The sequence below is a fragment of the Sceloporus occidentalis genome, unplaced genomic scaffold (genome assembly GCF_023333645.1).
Source record: "Sceloporus occidentalis isolate IW3139 unplaced genomic scaffold, rSceOcc1.0.p SCAF_15, whole genome shotgun sequence".
NCBI classification, from domain to species: domain Eukaryota; kingdom Metazoa; phylum Chordata; class Lepidosauria; order Squamata; family Phrynosomatidae; genus Sceloporus; species Sceloporus occidentalis.
The window spans coordinates 5357142-5373633 of record NW_028316995.1 but is presented as its reverse complement, the minus strand read 5'-3'; the positions used below and the strand labels follow the sequence as shown (position 1 = coordinate 5373633).

Sequence of the window (16492 nt, the reverse complement as noted above, 5' to 3'; positions counted from 1 at the left end):
CACAGCCGCCATCAATTGTTTGAAAGGCTCCCCTTCAATCATGGAGAAGGATGCCCCTCCAACAGCAATGAACTGACCAATAAGTCGCGTTACTTTATTGGCCTGCTGTTTGGGCATCGTTCTCTTGGAGTGGAATGCCCCAAATTCTTCCAGGGTGGGCTGGGCATGCAGTGCTCCAACCTGCCTTGGTCTCTGGCTGCCAGCACTAGTTGCTGCTGCTGCTGCTGCTGCTGCTATTGGCTCAGAAGAAGAAGCTGTTGGGGTTTTTCCACGGCCACCAGCTATGCTGCCTGCACTAAGTTTTACCTCTGCATCTTTCCCCAATAGCACAGCGTTGTGTTGAGTGCTGAGGTGATGCTTCATGCTAGCACTGGTAAAATGGCCAGACACTTTCCCTCTGCTTATTAGCTTCCCACAATGTTTGCACTTTCCATAGCGCCCTTCTTCAACATTTTCAAAGTGCTCCCAAATTGGGGCGCGCATAGCCTTGGAGTGTGCCTTGGGTGCTGCTCTTACTGCTCGGGGTGGATGAACAGAGGCAGAACTAGTGGTGGTGGGACTGGTGGTAACAGTACTGGCCATAGTGGGACTGCTAATTGCTTTAGATTTGCTAGGTTTTGCTGCTGCTGCTGGTGGTGGTGATGGTGATGATCGTAGCGGAGAAGGTGGAGGCTCAGGGGAAAATTGTGCACTAGTCATTTGGACACTGCTCCCTGAGGAATCTGATTCCTGACCACTCATCTCCTCTACTTCCTCTGGCTCATAGTCTAGCTCTTCATTAGCCAGATCGAATGGAATTCCTGCTAGGCTGGAGCTAAGACTGATATCGTCGTGAGACTCGTGACTAGTAGTAGTGCGAGCAGGAAGAATAGACTCTGCACTTGGCCTCTCAGTCTCAGGCTCCTCTGCTACCTCGCTAGGTGGAGTTCCACTATGTGTAGCCCTCTCTCTAACTGTCTTTACAAAAATTTTGTAAGGACTTGGTGGCTTGCTAGAGGTACTAGGAGGACATGGCGTGGCGGTACCAGTGGGAACAGTAGGCGCAGCACTAGTGGTGGTAGAGGCGGGGGTGGTGGTGGTGGTGGTTTTCCCTACAAAGGAATGAGATCGCTTTGGTTTGGGACCCCTCTGAGTCTTGCTGCTAATTTGGCTCTGCTTGGTACCTTGCATGCTGCTGGTGGATGGGGAAGATGCTGCTTGGGGCAAAAGGCACTTCTTTTTAGTCACTGGGCTGGTACTACTTGTGCTACCCTTTAACTTTGAACGTGCTTCTGGTGCTTTAGGCTTTCCGTAAAAAACCATAGAGCTTGTGGGCCTAGCCGCACTACTACTGCCTGCTTTTGGTGCCTTTCCTTTACTTGATGATCCTTCAAGCAATGCTTCCCCAAATGATAAGCGAGAGCTTGGCCTACTTGGCCGACTAGACTGACGCAAAGGCTGCATCTTAGAGCTGGTGGTGGTGCTGGTGGTGGTGCTGGTGGTGGTGGTGGTGGTGGTAGATGGAGCTTGTCCCTCCTTAGTCCCAAAAGGAGGATCCATTTCAAATTTTGTGTTGTGTGTGTAGTGTAGTGTAGTGTAGTGTAGTGTAGTGTTTAAAAAACTATAAAAAAAAAAATAAATAAATAAAAATAAAAAAAAGGAAAAACGAATTAAAGACAAAAAAATTAGAGGAAGTTCTCTTCAGTGCTACTGCTTAAAAAGTAAAACTATGCACTACTGCACTGTGCTGTGTGCAATCTGCCAAAATCCTAAAGTTATTGAAATTATTAACTCAAGATTAACTATTTAATAACTAGCAGTATTTTATTTTTAATTTGAATTTACACGGGCCTAAGAGCTTAGCCTACCACTATGCTAGCCTAAAGCTATATTTCCTTACTATAAGTCTACCTCTAGGCAGACGCTCTCAAACCCACTAAGCTAAAGTGAGGTTAAATCAGATTCAGTATATGATTTATTAATTAATATTAAGTTATATAATATTAATAGATTAGAACTAATTTACTTATATATTATGTATTATAGATAGAAGAATATAGATTATGAATTAGAATTTAGAATTAGAATTACTTATATTATAGATTATGAATTAGAATATTATTATTTATAATATATTATAGATTAAGATTAAAGAAGATTAGAATTATTTTAGTACTACAGCTAGTAGCTTGAAGCTTTGCTTAGTACAGCTCGTCACAGTCAATTTTTCTTGAAAAGAATTAGAAATAAAATAAAATGTCACAGCAAAACGGTTATCTTCACTGCTTGCTGCACTCACTAGCCCAACAAGTTCACTTCACTGATGGACTGAGGTGAGCAAAACACTAAGGGTACTTTTAATAAAATTGAAATAAAATGTAAAATAAATGAGAAAATCTTTGCAAAACAGTTAACGTCACTGCTTGCTGATCAAAAAAAAACACAGCACTTATGCGGCTGCACTCACTAGCCCAACAAGTTCACTTCACTGATGGACTGAGGTGAGCAAAACAAATGAAATAAAATGAAAGATTAATTAAGAAAAATTGACTTGGTCTCTTACTGTTGCTAAAACAAAGCACAAACTATAGAGCTGCAGCACCAGTACTAATAAGATTAGCTGAACTATACGCTAGTAGTAATTAATTAATATTATTACTTTTATTTATAGCTAATTTAATTAACTATTAAGATAAGAAAGAATTAGAGAATTATTGATATTACTGATTTTAGATTAGACACTAGTAGATGTTCTGAATGTCTACAGTACACTCTACACTAGTATACTATTACTAACTATAACTGACAAATATATATATAATTTTATAATGAATTCAATTATTAATTATATTAATTAATATTACTGATTTTAAATTAGACACTAGTAGATGAATGTCTACAGTACACTCTACACTAGTATACTATAGTATATATATATATATGACTGACAAATATATATATATATATATAATATTATAATGAACTATTAAATTATAGATTCTATTAAATTGTAATTTATAAATTCTATTTAATTTATTTAAGCAGGACAGGCAATAGGCACTAGTGCCAGCCCAGGGCAAGGGCACCCCAGTGCCACTGAGGCACTGGGTGCACTGTCAACTCAACAGCACTTACACTAAAGTTGATGACAAATTAATTTAAAAAAAATTAAATTAATCAAATTATTATTATTAAATATATTAATTAAGTAGCACTGAAGTGAGGATGAAGTACACAGTGAGAAATGGCAGGCTAAGGCTTACCAGTCTCACACAGAACAGAACAATCTCTCTCTGTAACGCTCGGATGCAGCACAGCAGTGTTGCCAAAGCAGTCACAGCGAAAAATGAATGGATCTCTCAGGCAAGCTCTGGTCTTATAAAGGCGCCTTCAGAATTCAAAAAACAGCAGCACAGGCATTGGACGAGACCCTTAGCGTTACGTCACAAGAGTGAGCTGATTGGACAGACGAGGATCAGCTCACTCCTGTTTGAAATTTTGGCGGTTGCGCGGCAAAAACGAAGACGATCACGAAGAATCTTCGATTCTTCGTGATTGTGAGTCTTCGTCTTCGCCTACGGTTTGCCGGCACTGTATTCTGTTCTACGTTCCTTCGGAACGAACAAAAAACCGGCCTCTTCGTGCTCGTTTTCATGTTCGCCCGAAGACGAATGCACAAGTCTAGTATAAACATGAAAAAAACAGTTTGCAAAAGCAGAACATTAAAATGTGTAAAGTGGGGTAGGAAATAAATGTTTGGGGAATAGAGAGGAATAGAATGGATTAATCAAAAGAATGAAACTAATCAAGTGTATAGAATATAGGCACTGCAGAAAAAACTAAAGTGATATAAAGTGTTGCACATAAATACTTTTCTAAAGTGTTTTCCTGTTGCCTAGTAAGACTTATTTCAGCATTAAAACATATGAAATAAAAAAGAACAAAAACATAAAATGTGTAAATCTGTATGTAATGGTGATTATAGATACAATAAGTACAATAAGCACAACATATGATAATAAGACTAATAATAAAGACTATAATATCTGGTGACTATTGTGGCCCTGCTAGGGACTGTGACATTCCTTCTCTTGGATTCACCACGCTAGATAACAGTAACATGGAGTAGCGGCTTACCTTTTAAAGACATCTTAACAATAATACTACTTGGTGACTATATTCCTTTTGCTCTTGCTTGCTTCTATCATCTGAAACAATATATCAAAGCAGGAGTCCATCATGATTTCTGTACCGCTTCCTCGGGCTCATTATCACTTCAAACCAAAGGTCTGAGAAGTCAATTCATTCAAGGCTACGGTTCTGTTATTTATTGGTGTGTCTGAGTGCAGCGATGGAAGTAATAGAGTGGAGTTATTGCACACCTATATACTAACCATAATGAACACACAAGTCAGTAATAAATTATATCCATGTGAACAGAAGAATTAGCAAAGAATACAACACTACCTTAATTGACTCATCTGAGTTTGAATTTCTGACCAATTAACAGTTACTTGTGTATTTGAGGGGGAAATGATTCTCTATCCTAAAAAATACTCAACATTGTTATGGTTTTTGGTCAGTATCTGTATCTATCTGTGTTACACATCTAATTCCTGATAAGTTACTAAAAATAAATAAAATGATAGCCTTTTCTAAAGGTATGCAGTTACATGTCATTGTAAAGATGGAGATGCAAGCAGCTGATTTACACACCACCCTGTAGGTCACAAATGCCATCATATCATATATGATCTCTTGGAAGAAGATAGGTGTGCCATAGGGTTACTTTCTTTTATAAGGCCACAATTGGCCACTAATTCTTGCCCTTGCATGGTCTCAGCTAGTGTGTTCCACCACACTTTCTGCTGATATTAGTTTTATCCATTATCGAGCTACTTACTGACTCACATGGCTCTTCATGCAATGTTGAGGTGCACTGAAATATTACATAATAACCATGTGCCCATTTTCTCTGTGATTGAAGAAGAAGCAAATGAAGAATGATCTCTTTTCTCTTTTATACTTTATCCCTTCATTAAGATCTCTTGGAACTCCATGTCTTGCAACATGTAAACCCTCAATAACCTTCTCCAATTGCTCATGCACAGTGTAAAAAAAAAGCAAAAATATAATAATGCCAATAAAAATTGCTTTTGTTAACTGACATGCAAGTGGAACATTACAGTACGGACAATTAATATGTTTTGCACTATCGCTGTATTTGCAACATGGACCGCAAAGTGATGAGCAATACAAACATATGTATATTTATTACAGAACACTCCTACACGTCTAAAAATATTTAGCTAACGTTACTGCATTAGTTTTGTCGACTGTTAATTCAGAAACAAAAATGACGGAACTGACTGATGTGTTCGCTTTGAACATTATTTGCATTACATGGTAATAGAGGATGTAATATGCCTTTTACAGGATAACACATTCACCCCCTCATTCAACACTTCCCACATACAAACCTAATAAAAGATTTAAAAATGTGAAGTATAAGCAATACCAAAGTAATACATCTGGTCTGATGCCAATAAAAATGTAATATATATATATATAGATAGATAGATAGATAGATAGATAGATAGATAGATAGATAAATAACGTTTGTTCAGTATATAATTCATTGTAAATTAGTATGTTCTTAAATCCATGAGACTTGAGTTGGCCTTATGGACTTGAATAATAACAAAGGCAAACACTAGATGTTCACCTGAAAGAAACGTGTTGAGGGGTATATTGAATTAATATAGAAATGAAATAGTACATTTACTTTCAAATTTGCCTCCTAATAAAATTATCCAGAAACACTATAATATAATTATCCTATGAACACATGATATGAACACAAGGACTGCTATTTGAAGAAGTTCTCAGTCTTGTAACTTCAAAGCATGTAACTTGTTGTTTAATGCGCTGCAAGAAATGTTTTCTCCTACCAAAACATCCTTTCCTTTTTTCTCATTACCGTGAACATCCCTGAAGTATGATCGTTATATGATATACAATATAGTCTCTCATGCATAAAGTATAATCATCGTGTGCAAATCATTCTGAGCTGCATACATGCATTGCATGTCCCAGGGGCAACAGTTTTTAGAATCCACTGTGGAGCTTACATACATGATTTGACTGTGGACTACAGGTTTCATATGGGTTTAAGCCATCTTCCCCTTCCAAATGGTGGATTGTGACTGTAAGAGAGCAGATTTGTGATTGTTTAAGTTCAATTAAGAAAAAAAAACCCAAAATGGAATGGTCAAAATGCTCTATATCATTTCTGTGAAAGCACAAAACACAGCCCTGTTCCAAAAACATACAATTTGAATCACTTTGCTGTCTAATTGTATCAAAATATCTGGTTTAGAAACCAGTTAGTGGTTTATTCTGACCTAGGGCAACTAGGCCTCAGCCTGGGGTGGCAGGTCTAGGGGTTGGCAACCCTTCTGCAGCATAGCAGGGAGACAACCGTCCCAAGGTACCCTGTAGCTCCACTCCCCAGTGGGCCGGTTAAAATTGAGATCATTGATCTCCCCAGTCAGCCCATTAACTCTATTGAGGACTGTGCTGAGTCAGCACAGCCTTCAAAGTTTACTGCCGTCTGATATAGTGCATCCTGAAGAGGTGTAACGACAGGTTATGATCCTACCTGGGAACACTCCGGGTTTGACCCAGAAATTGCTGGGTGAGCGCTGCTCCTCCGGTTCTCCGGGTCAAGACTCGAATCCTCCGGGTCGCGGGAGCAGGGTCTTGACACGCCCCGCTCCCCGCCCATTTTTTCTGTAAATGGGGGTCTTTTCCACTGCCGTCAGCAGGAACACCCCCACCGTCAGCGGGAACGCCACCAACGTCAGTGTGCAGTCCCGGCCACGTCCTGCAAGGGAAGGCTACGGGCAGCCAGAGCCGAGAAGTTCCCAGGTATGGTTATGATGTTACATCTTAGAAGAAGGATTGTCGCTCGGAGGTAGCTGCTGGTGGCGCTATCCTGGGTTAGGCCTAGGGCAGTTCTTAAGATTAATCTGCCAGTACAGGCAATTTATCACATTTTAATACATTCCTAAATTATTTAGCTGATCTCTTTGTGAAACTGATTTTGGATTCCTTGAAACAGTTTTTTTTGCACCCCTCACTGTTTGACATCCATTCTTGCTTATACTTTTAACACAACACTAGTCAAGATATTAGTGCACTCCACAAACTTTTGTGTTGTAACATTTTTTATTTAAATGTCGGATTTAAATTACTTCCCATTCTCTTCATATTCCCAAAAAAACCAATTCCTTTTAATATATTAACATCAAAGTAGGATATAGAATGATAGTGAATGTTGTGCAGATCAGTTCATTACAGAAGAAAAAAATCTGTTTGTCCTGTAATTGATTGAAAAGGTCATTTACGACCTTAATATGGGTTATGGTCTTAATTGAACCAGGCACTGTAAAAGGCTCCGAGAAGTGGAAATTGGAGTGGGGGTAATCTCTGTTAAAGAGCATAGGAAGCACAATATCTAAACATGACAAATGGCTAGTCAGTGTGCAATCATGCATTCATTTTGTTAATGCATTCATTTAAAATTGTGAAAAAAACAACTTTTAATTTTCCTTCATTACATATCATCAGCTCAATTAACCTTTAGATTTGCAGTAAAATAGTTGCAAATGACCACTTTCTCATCTTGCCTTGCCTTGAAATTTATGGCCGTTCCCATCTATTTTGTTTGCTTTACATTGAATGTTTATTTTTGTGCTTTACACGTGGTGCATTGTGAATTATTTTGTTTGCTGGCTTCCATACTGCTTACTAACATTCTCCTTATTTTGCTTTTATTTTATTTCGCCTTCAAAGTTGCATTGATGAAAGCTGATTTGCAAGGTAGACTGCACTATCTGTTCAAACCAAGACTGAAACCAAAATGCACACGAAGAACCCTAATATAAATGTTTGTACGTTTTTGTGCATTAAATTGTGTTCTTCTTAGTCCTGCCTAAGACATCTCCTCCTTGTCTGTATAAACGCGGCTCAGTACAAGCCCTTTGGCGTTAACATATTTTGCATAAAAGCTTTCAGTCTTCACTTTGTCTGTATACTGACTACCTTGTTGTCCTCATTATCCTCCCTCTAATTTCCTTAATTTTCCAATGATCTGGTTCCGAGTCTTTAGAGGTAGAATTGGTTTGTGTCTCCCTTTTATGTCACAACTGGGCATGTCCATATATATTAGTACACTTGCTAAAAAATAACGTACATGGTTGTAATTGCCAACATTACCAGGAGCATCTACTTTTTAATCATTTTAATTAACTGGACTGATATTTCTCTACAGTTCTACATTTAAAAAATACCAATATCCATTTTCTATACTTTTATTGTTTGGAATGAACCAGAGAAGCAAAGTTTTTTTTTTACTTTTAATTTCATGGAATGTTACATACTTCTTTGAAAAACATTTTATTAAAACTGGTTATAATAAGAAAATATAGGTAATGAAATTATCTCCAATTAAGGGTGTTTATTAGCCAATATGAGCATTAAAAGAAAAGACACATTGTTGATCATCTTCTAATATATATTTATGCAGAAAAATAAGACACACAGTTGTTAAGAGACATATTGCGATAGATGTTGGCAACTACTATGGGAGATCGCGTGTTAGTAAGTTCTTGTATCGTTTGAACTGTGAACCCATTTGTATATTTTTGTTAATAGGCCCGAGTACCACATGTCAAGAAGATTCTTGTGCAAATCAAGGTGTTTGCTTGCAGCAGTGGGATGGATTCAGCTGTGACTGCACAATGACCTCATTTAGTGGACATCTATGCAATGATCGTGAGTAATTCATTGACGCTTCTCTGAAGCACCTTCTGTTTTTGGCAGGTTTTGAAGTCAGATCATAAATCTTTGGGGGCTACGCATAAAACATGATTGAGGTGCAAGGTTTGGAAAGTAGTCTTATGATCTGAGAAGCCAATAGAACAAGTAGAAATTCATGGCAGATAAGATCCATTTGGCCCATCTAGTCTGCCCAGTTTTCTTCAAGTAACGACTCAAACCTTACATTAGTTAAATAGTCCAATTAGAAGAAACATTCTATGGATTGTTGTCACATTGATAAGAACTTTGTCCTACAATCACTTATTATACATAACCCCCTTTGAGTAATAGTTGCATTATGTAGTAAGTAAATTAACAGACCAACTGTTAGCTTTTCCAATGGCAGTAGCAAAAATCTAAGTTATGATGAGTAAATCAAGGATAATGGTTTATGAGAAAGATACCAACATTAAAGTTGTTTGTGTATGTAAATAGTTTGAGGCTGAATTGCTTAATTAAGCTATCATTGAGCTTAAATCACTTGCCTACTATTTTATTCTTTATTTTCTTTAGTTTTAACATTTTAATTTAAAGGTTATAAATATTGCACCAAAATAATTGGCAAACCTTGTTCCTAGATTCTGGGTACTTATATTCACGGCTTATTAAGAATATATTCAAATTAAATGCTATCTCGCTTGTCTGTGCTCTGGAATCGTTCTACTTTTTTTTTTCAAATTTTAACTTAATTTTAAAACCATATTTCCAGAGCCATTTTCCATTTCCTTGAGGGCACATTAAAATTTGAAAGGGAAGGTGGTGGAAGAAAATATTCACTTTATTGAGACGTGACCTGACTTTTATTTAACATTTTTCTGGTTTAACTAAAAGTGATATTGGACTATAGAGTCTAACATAGAGTTACGTTATGGTAGATGTTAACAAAAAAAATACAATATTTATACATATATATATATATATATATATATATATATATATACATAAGTTATGGTGGGTAAAAGGTGATGGAAACCCTTCCACTTAAATTTAAGGGGGAGTAGAAGTATAATTAAGTATAATACTTCTACTACCCCTTATATATATATATATATATATATATACATATCCATGTTATACGCTACTGTATACTTAACCATTATCATTCCAATAGAGTAATATGGAAGACAGATTAATGCAACAAAGGTAGGTACAAATTTGTTAGGAATAATGCAAAAACATCATAACATAATAATTATTTGTTGAATTCACAAAAAGTGAAAATTCTTTGACTCTGTGGGCCGGGGATCATTCAGAAAATCCCTGATTGCATTAATTTTGTAAAAGAGCTGCAATCCCGCTAAGACTTAAGGAACTGTGATATTCATGATTATCATCAGTCTGATGTCTCATATCGATATTTCTTTTCCAGTTTGCTTAAAAAAAGAACTTATTTTTATTATTTCAAATATATATTGAATTTTTTTTATATGTATTGAAGAGCTACCATCTTGTTGCCGCATCAAATGGTTAACGATGTTTTAGAGGATTATAAACGCAATTAAGAGCAGGACCTACATGCAAATCCTGATATAGCAATAAAAGTGTAGGACAGGAAGTGCATTCCAACTTCCTGTCTAGTAGGAAGCTTCCAATTCAATCTTTTATGAGGGCTCGTGTGAAATAGGGCACCCATTTTTAGTACCATGTTGTTAATGCCTTTTTAGAGGCAAATATTATCTTGAAAGTTAAAGTATACATGCGAATAATGCAAACACGGAACATTAAAAAAAATGTTACAAGATGGTTTTTCAGTGATGGCTTCCATGATGTTTTTCTCCAATATGAGACACCTCTGCATAGTACATTTTTTGTCGGGGTTAATATCCAAGAATTTGTTAGGTTGTTTAAATCATGGCCATAAAAAGAAATGTTATTTTAACCTCTGCAAAGTCTGTAAAGTATGTTACATCAACAAGATACAGGTCCAATGAGGTTCCAATCTTATTACTTTATTGTTCTACTGGTGAATAAAAAAACGAGCAACATTTAGTTGATGGGCAACAATTGAAATGACCTATAGCATAGGTCATAAGGGTAAAGTAATATATCAGCTTGCTTCAAATGTTACATGAGATTTATTAAAAATAGACATAGACATAATATCTGATGTTTTGTTAAGATATGTTCTCTTTGTCTGCTGATGTATGGATGGCAGTTTGAGAATGATTAAATAAAAAAAATGTATTGTTTGGGAAGAAAGCCATGTCTCTATCCCTAAACAACTAACATCAGTGATTTTCCAGCTGGTCCACAAAGATTGCCAGTGATGCTTGTTTTGAATGTGCCCCTGTGCTTTAAATACAGAACTGTTGGTGGTTCATCAGTCGCAAACACATAAAAAGAGCATCTACTTACACTTATTTGAATTTATTGTTTTATATAGCACCATCATATTCTGTAGCGCTGTACAATGACATTCCAGTTCCAGTTACTGCCAAAGCACCAAGGGCCCCCAGGACTAAGGGACCTTTGAGGATGGGCTGATTGCACCTAATAGGTGGTCTGGTTCTGTGGTCCTTAAAATTACTTATCTTTATAATTTTTAGGGTAACAAAAAACGTAGCTTTGGAGATCATAAAATATCCCAAAACTGCTAATCAATAGTATTTATTAATCTCATGTGTAAATAAAATGATGTTGCTGTATAACGACTGAGCATAAAATCATAAAGTAATGATTAGGATTAAAAAATTGTAGTTTTTGTGATTATTTTGTCTTTCAATCCTACTTCTGTTTCATTATTACAGATCCCTAAATTGTGGTGTTTTTTTTTTGTTTTGTTTATTTTCTTATGCTTCATAAATCTAATCATTTGCATAGTACAGACTTATTCTTGAAACATCACTATGATTATATGTTTCATAAATCATTGCTACTGCCAAAATGTCAGGCAAATTATATCTATAAAAATGTGATGTATGATTTAAACTGTAGTGCAACAGACAATAGCAATTATTGATATTAGATTAAACTACCAATAAATACACTTTTACCCTCGGAATTCTTTGTATTTCTGACGACAGCTACTTTTCCTCAAACAGAGTGTTTAGGAAAATAGATGGTTTTTTGTTAGTAACAAATGAGCAATACACAAAATGTTATAAAATAGCACAACAACAATCAATATGCGAAACCCTTTCATTTAAATTTTCATATTAGATGTCATATGTTCAACTTTTGGAACAAATAAGAACCTGGTAATAATTAAACAGAAAAAAAGCCTAAAGCATACATCTGAAAATACAAATTTAGTGTAATTTGCTACAATGCAAGATCTCAAAAACAACAACAGCACCAATACTTTTCAGAAAATATCAATTTTTTGGCTTTTCTACTATGTATGGAATCCTACTTGATTATTATTTTTCTATTAAACTGTATGTTGTATAAGTCATGCACATTACTGTCGTTTCGTGTTTACTATCTTGCTATTCATGAGGACGCACATTTATATTATCTGTTCCTTGTTTTGTTCTGATTATGGGCATAGTGATTTCTGATATGAAACATGTGTCAATGAATCAGCAGATAACACGTATTTCTAAAAATTGCTTTTCACACGTAGATATTGTTTCGCAAGCGGGAAAAACAGTTTCTATTGTTGTGGTGCCAATGAGACTTTAGCGTAAATCGGATGTTAATGATATTGAGAAAATTAGCAGAAATGAAATTCAATTTCCTTGAACACATTTCTCACACTTAACACAAAAAGAAAAATTTGTTTCAAATGTACAAATTTGAATGAAAAGCATCAAGATATCCTGATTATAGTGTTTACTTTTCCCATGCTATTGAATAGAATGATGAAATCTGCCAAGCTCACCATGATTAAGATTTTTTTTTTTTTATGTGGCACCCACTTTGATACACAAGAAAAAGGATAGGAGCGAGCTGTTCAATTGAGTGTAGTGCAGCTAGAAATCCCGTGCCAGCATCACCCACCTGCCAATAACAATAATAATAATACAAGAAACAAAAGAAGAATGGACACCCACTTAAATGTTTGGAACTAATTCAAATGTACACTATATGGACATAAGTATTGGAACACCTGACCATTACACCAACATGGACTTTTATGACATTGTATTCTAAATAAATAGGCATTAATATGAAGTTGGTGCCCCTTGTTTTCCCACCAAGATATTTTGGACAATGCTCAACTTTGTGGGAACAGTTTGGGGAGGGCCCCATTGCTATTCCAGCATGACTGTGTCCAAGTGCACAAAGCAAGGTCCATAAAGACATGGTTGGATGAGTTTCAGGAAGAACTTGACTGGCCCACACAAAGCCCTGAACTCAACCCCATCGGACACCTTTAGGATGAGCTGGAATGGAAATTGCGAGCCAGGCTTTCTCATCCAACATCAGTGCCGGACCTCACAAATGCTCTACTGGATGAAAGGGCAAAAATTCCGACAGAAACACTCCAAAGTCTTGTGGAAAGCCTTCCCAGAAGAGTTGAAGCTATTATAGCTGCAAAGGGCAACCAACTACATATTAATGTCTATGTATTTAGAATGCAATATCATAAAAGCCCCTGCTGGTGTAATGGTCAGGTGTCCCAATACTTTTGTGCATATAGTGTATATAATCAAAGATTTTGAATGCATTTCGTGCTGTAACATTATTTGATGTCCTGCTTTAGTATTCAAAACCATGTTTCTTTTTATATACTGTGGTTTTGTCATAAGAAAGCTTCAAATGACTGTCCACTGTTGAGCATGCTTTACTGTTGCATACTGTAGATCGATGAAAATGTACCTGCGAAGGGCCAGCGAGTGCTAAATTACATATGTGCAGTTGCTTGCTGGATACATACTATCTCGCACTATACTTTTATAAATGACCTATGGGCGATAGTATATGGTATCACCCTTGGGCTGCATGCATGGTGTGATATAAGGCAACTATGGTAAGCACAGTATATTGGCATAGTGTTTATGCGCTGGCCCTTGGAGTCAACAGAGTGATCTGCCCCAGGATATATGGAAGAGAGGCTGCTGCCCCCTGAAGCTGCTGCTAGTCGGCCTACGCCAGAATGCGCCGCTAGCTTTTATACTATTGCAGCGTGCGGCCCTGTCTATCTAGCTTGTGGCCGCATAAAAAGGTTCATGATCTGCAGTAAATGTAAGTGACCTGCGGCATTTGGCACCGGGCCACCAGACATTTATAGTTACAAATTACAAATACAGTTCATGATTGTTCCCCTTTATAGGGAGCATAATGCCACATCTTTTATATTGCTAAGGACCATTGTCGTTAGACAAAAAGTGTTGTTTTACGTGCATTTGCAACTGATGCTGTGCATGTCCACAGGTGCTGGGAGTGCACTTTCACACACTCCCAGTGCATTTGGTGTTTAACCCAGCTACGATGCCATTGGGACGCTTTCGTTATTGAAAATAAAAAATGGAATAGCTGTGTGCACCGCACATTGACTCACAGTAGACAAGATAATTATTTTCAAATTATTTTCTCTCATTGAAAGTACTCATGGAGATATTATTTTGTTGTTAAAATATGTAATTTTTGTAAAAAGGATTTTTCATATTATAACACAGACTAAAAAAAAGTATAAAGCACAGCCAGAATCATTTATTTACTATCAATAACTTTCTTGTATAGAATACTGTATCCCAGTGGTGATTCTTAGAGGAAAGGGGTATATTTTGTGCGTAATACAATGTTATGTGAAAGCTATTTCCTGCAATTGGAAACAAGCTATAAAGCATCAGCGTAGACACCCTTAGTATTAGTAACAGCAGGTTACAGAAGGAAAGCTGTTTTCTTTATGCTTTCAATTTGTATAATACCAGTGCCAGACTATGATTCCACAGAAATATAAGATGTAATTTGTATTTTATTTCTATTATACTGGCCGTACTTTATCACCTTTCATTTACTTTCTTTTTTTTAGCCAGTATTTAAGAGTTGCAACATGTTGCCAGATTAGTAGTTTTGATATGACATGGCAAATAGGAAACATAACAACATCTAGGTCTATTCACTGAGAAGGCACATGGTCAGTAGAGTTAACCACTCAATATCCTTGCCCTTACATGCTTACACTCTCCAAATTTACACATTAACTAATCTGTGAGCTGTTTGCGAGGGCATGCAAGGCCCTACAACTGCACAGGTAAAGATATGCAAGGGTATGCAAGTGTAGGCTTAAGTGTCATATATAAGTTTTATTAGTTAATTTAAAAATGATATGAAAAGAACACCCTAAGTTCCAGGATCTGTGTCACAGCATGTGAAGTAGTGTTTTCTAGTTGTCTGGCATAATATGTTTTTCGTATGTTGATCTTTTTTGTTTATGTTAAAGTGGCAATAAACGTTAAAATAAATTTCGGCATAATTTGTATAAACCAAAGTAATTTTTCCAGTGTACTTAAAAGTTTGAGAAAACAGCTTGTGCATTGTACATTATAAGCTATAAGTTGTTATTGGAAACACCTATCAATAAAAGAGTTTTTTTATATTAATATTAGTGCTTATGTACTTGTTTTAAGTAAAATGTTTTAATGACATAATACCAGGAACATCAGAAATCATTTCAAGTAAATTAAGAGATCAAAATAGTTTAGAGGTCACAGCTGCTCAGTACTAAAAATTATCAGTTGAGTTGAACATTAGTAATCCTTAAACATTTATCGGAACATTATGGATTATATATTTTTGTTGACAATATTAAATTACATAGTGGGGTCGTTAAGAAACAGACATGTGCAAATAGGCCAAAAATTATTCAGATGAATTAAATCTTCTCCCTTCTCTTCTCTCTTCTCTATTCTATCTTCAATCCTTAATCTGGTATATTCTTTATCCGCATCTCCGCAGACATAACCCAGCATTTTCTACCATCATGAAAGAATTTTTCAAAAGAGGAAGTTGCCAAAAGCACCAAATGAGGGCAATATGGTGGTGCTTGGTGCTGGCTTTTTACCCTCAGTTGTCACATTCTGTTTCCCAATTGGAAGATCGAGGAAGACGTCACCGCAGCTCTGCCATTTTGGCAGAAGTTCACACCCAGTTACGGGTTATGTCCCCCAGATGAAGAAAGAAGATAGCAGATTAAAGATTGCAGATAGAATAGAGAATGGAGAAGATGGAAGATGAAGAATATGTGGAAGAACTAGTGGAAGTTCATGGCAGAAGCGGTAGTGGTCAGCAGAGAAGCTAGAGAAACATTCAGAGAGCATGAGGGAGAGAGTGAACAAGAATGCCAGTGTGAGAGAGTGGGAGTAATTTTAGATGAAAATTAGGATCTTTTTGCTTCGTTTAAATCTGATTCCCAGGGAGTCTGGCCTAATTTTAGGGCTTCGTACGAATTGCCAAATTTATGAAAATTTGGTAAAATAATCGTATTAATCCGAATACACAGGCTTATTAAGAAATGTTTTGGTGGGTTAGGAATGTTACTTTGGCTTGTATGATCAATTCTTAATACGCTGGGGAAAGATAAGAGAGATTCTGTACCTTTAGGATAATGTTAATTTGGTATCTACTTTCTTAACTGTTAAAACTCAATGAACTAAATTATACTGGATTGTCCTCTACCTTTTTAAAACATTTGTTCTACTGTCAGTAAGACTATTCTTTGGTGTTTTCTAACCAAATGTAG

The 16492-nt window shown here is 36.3% G+C and overlaps 1 protein-coding gene across 3 annotated transcripts in view; it reads left to right on the top strand.

Moving 5' to 3' along the window:
- The window catches only part of LOC149303174 (neurexin-1-like), a 619545-nt gene that overhangs the window by 346395 nt on the left and 256658 nt on the right, over positions 1-16492 (top strand). For 2 of the 3 annotated variants that reach the window (XM_089481601.1, XM_089481603.1), the window contains one exon: positions 8698-8817. In XM_089481601.1, the coding sequence (XP_089337727.1) occupies positions 8698-8817 (120 nt within the window). Of the gene's footprint in view, positions 1-7836; positions 7864-8697; positions 8818-16492 lie in introns of all 3 variants that reach the window. The other variant, XM_089481600.1, reaches the window with a different exon arrangement.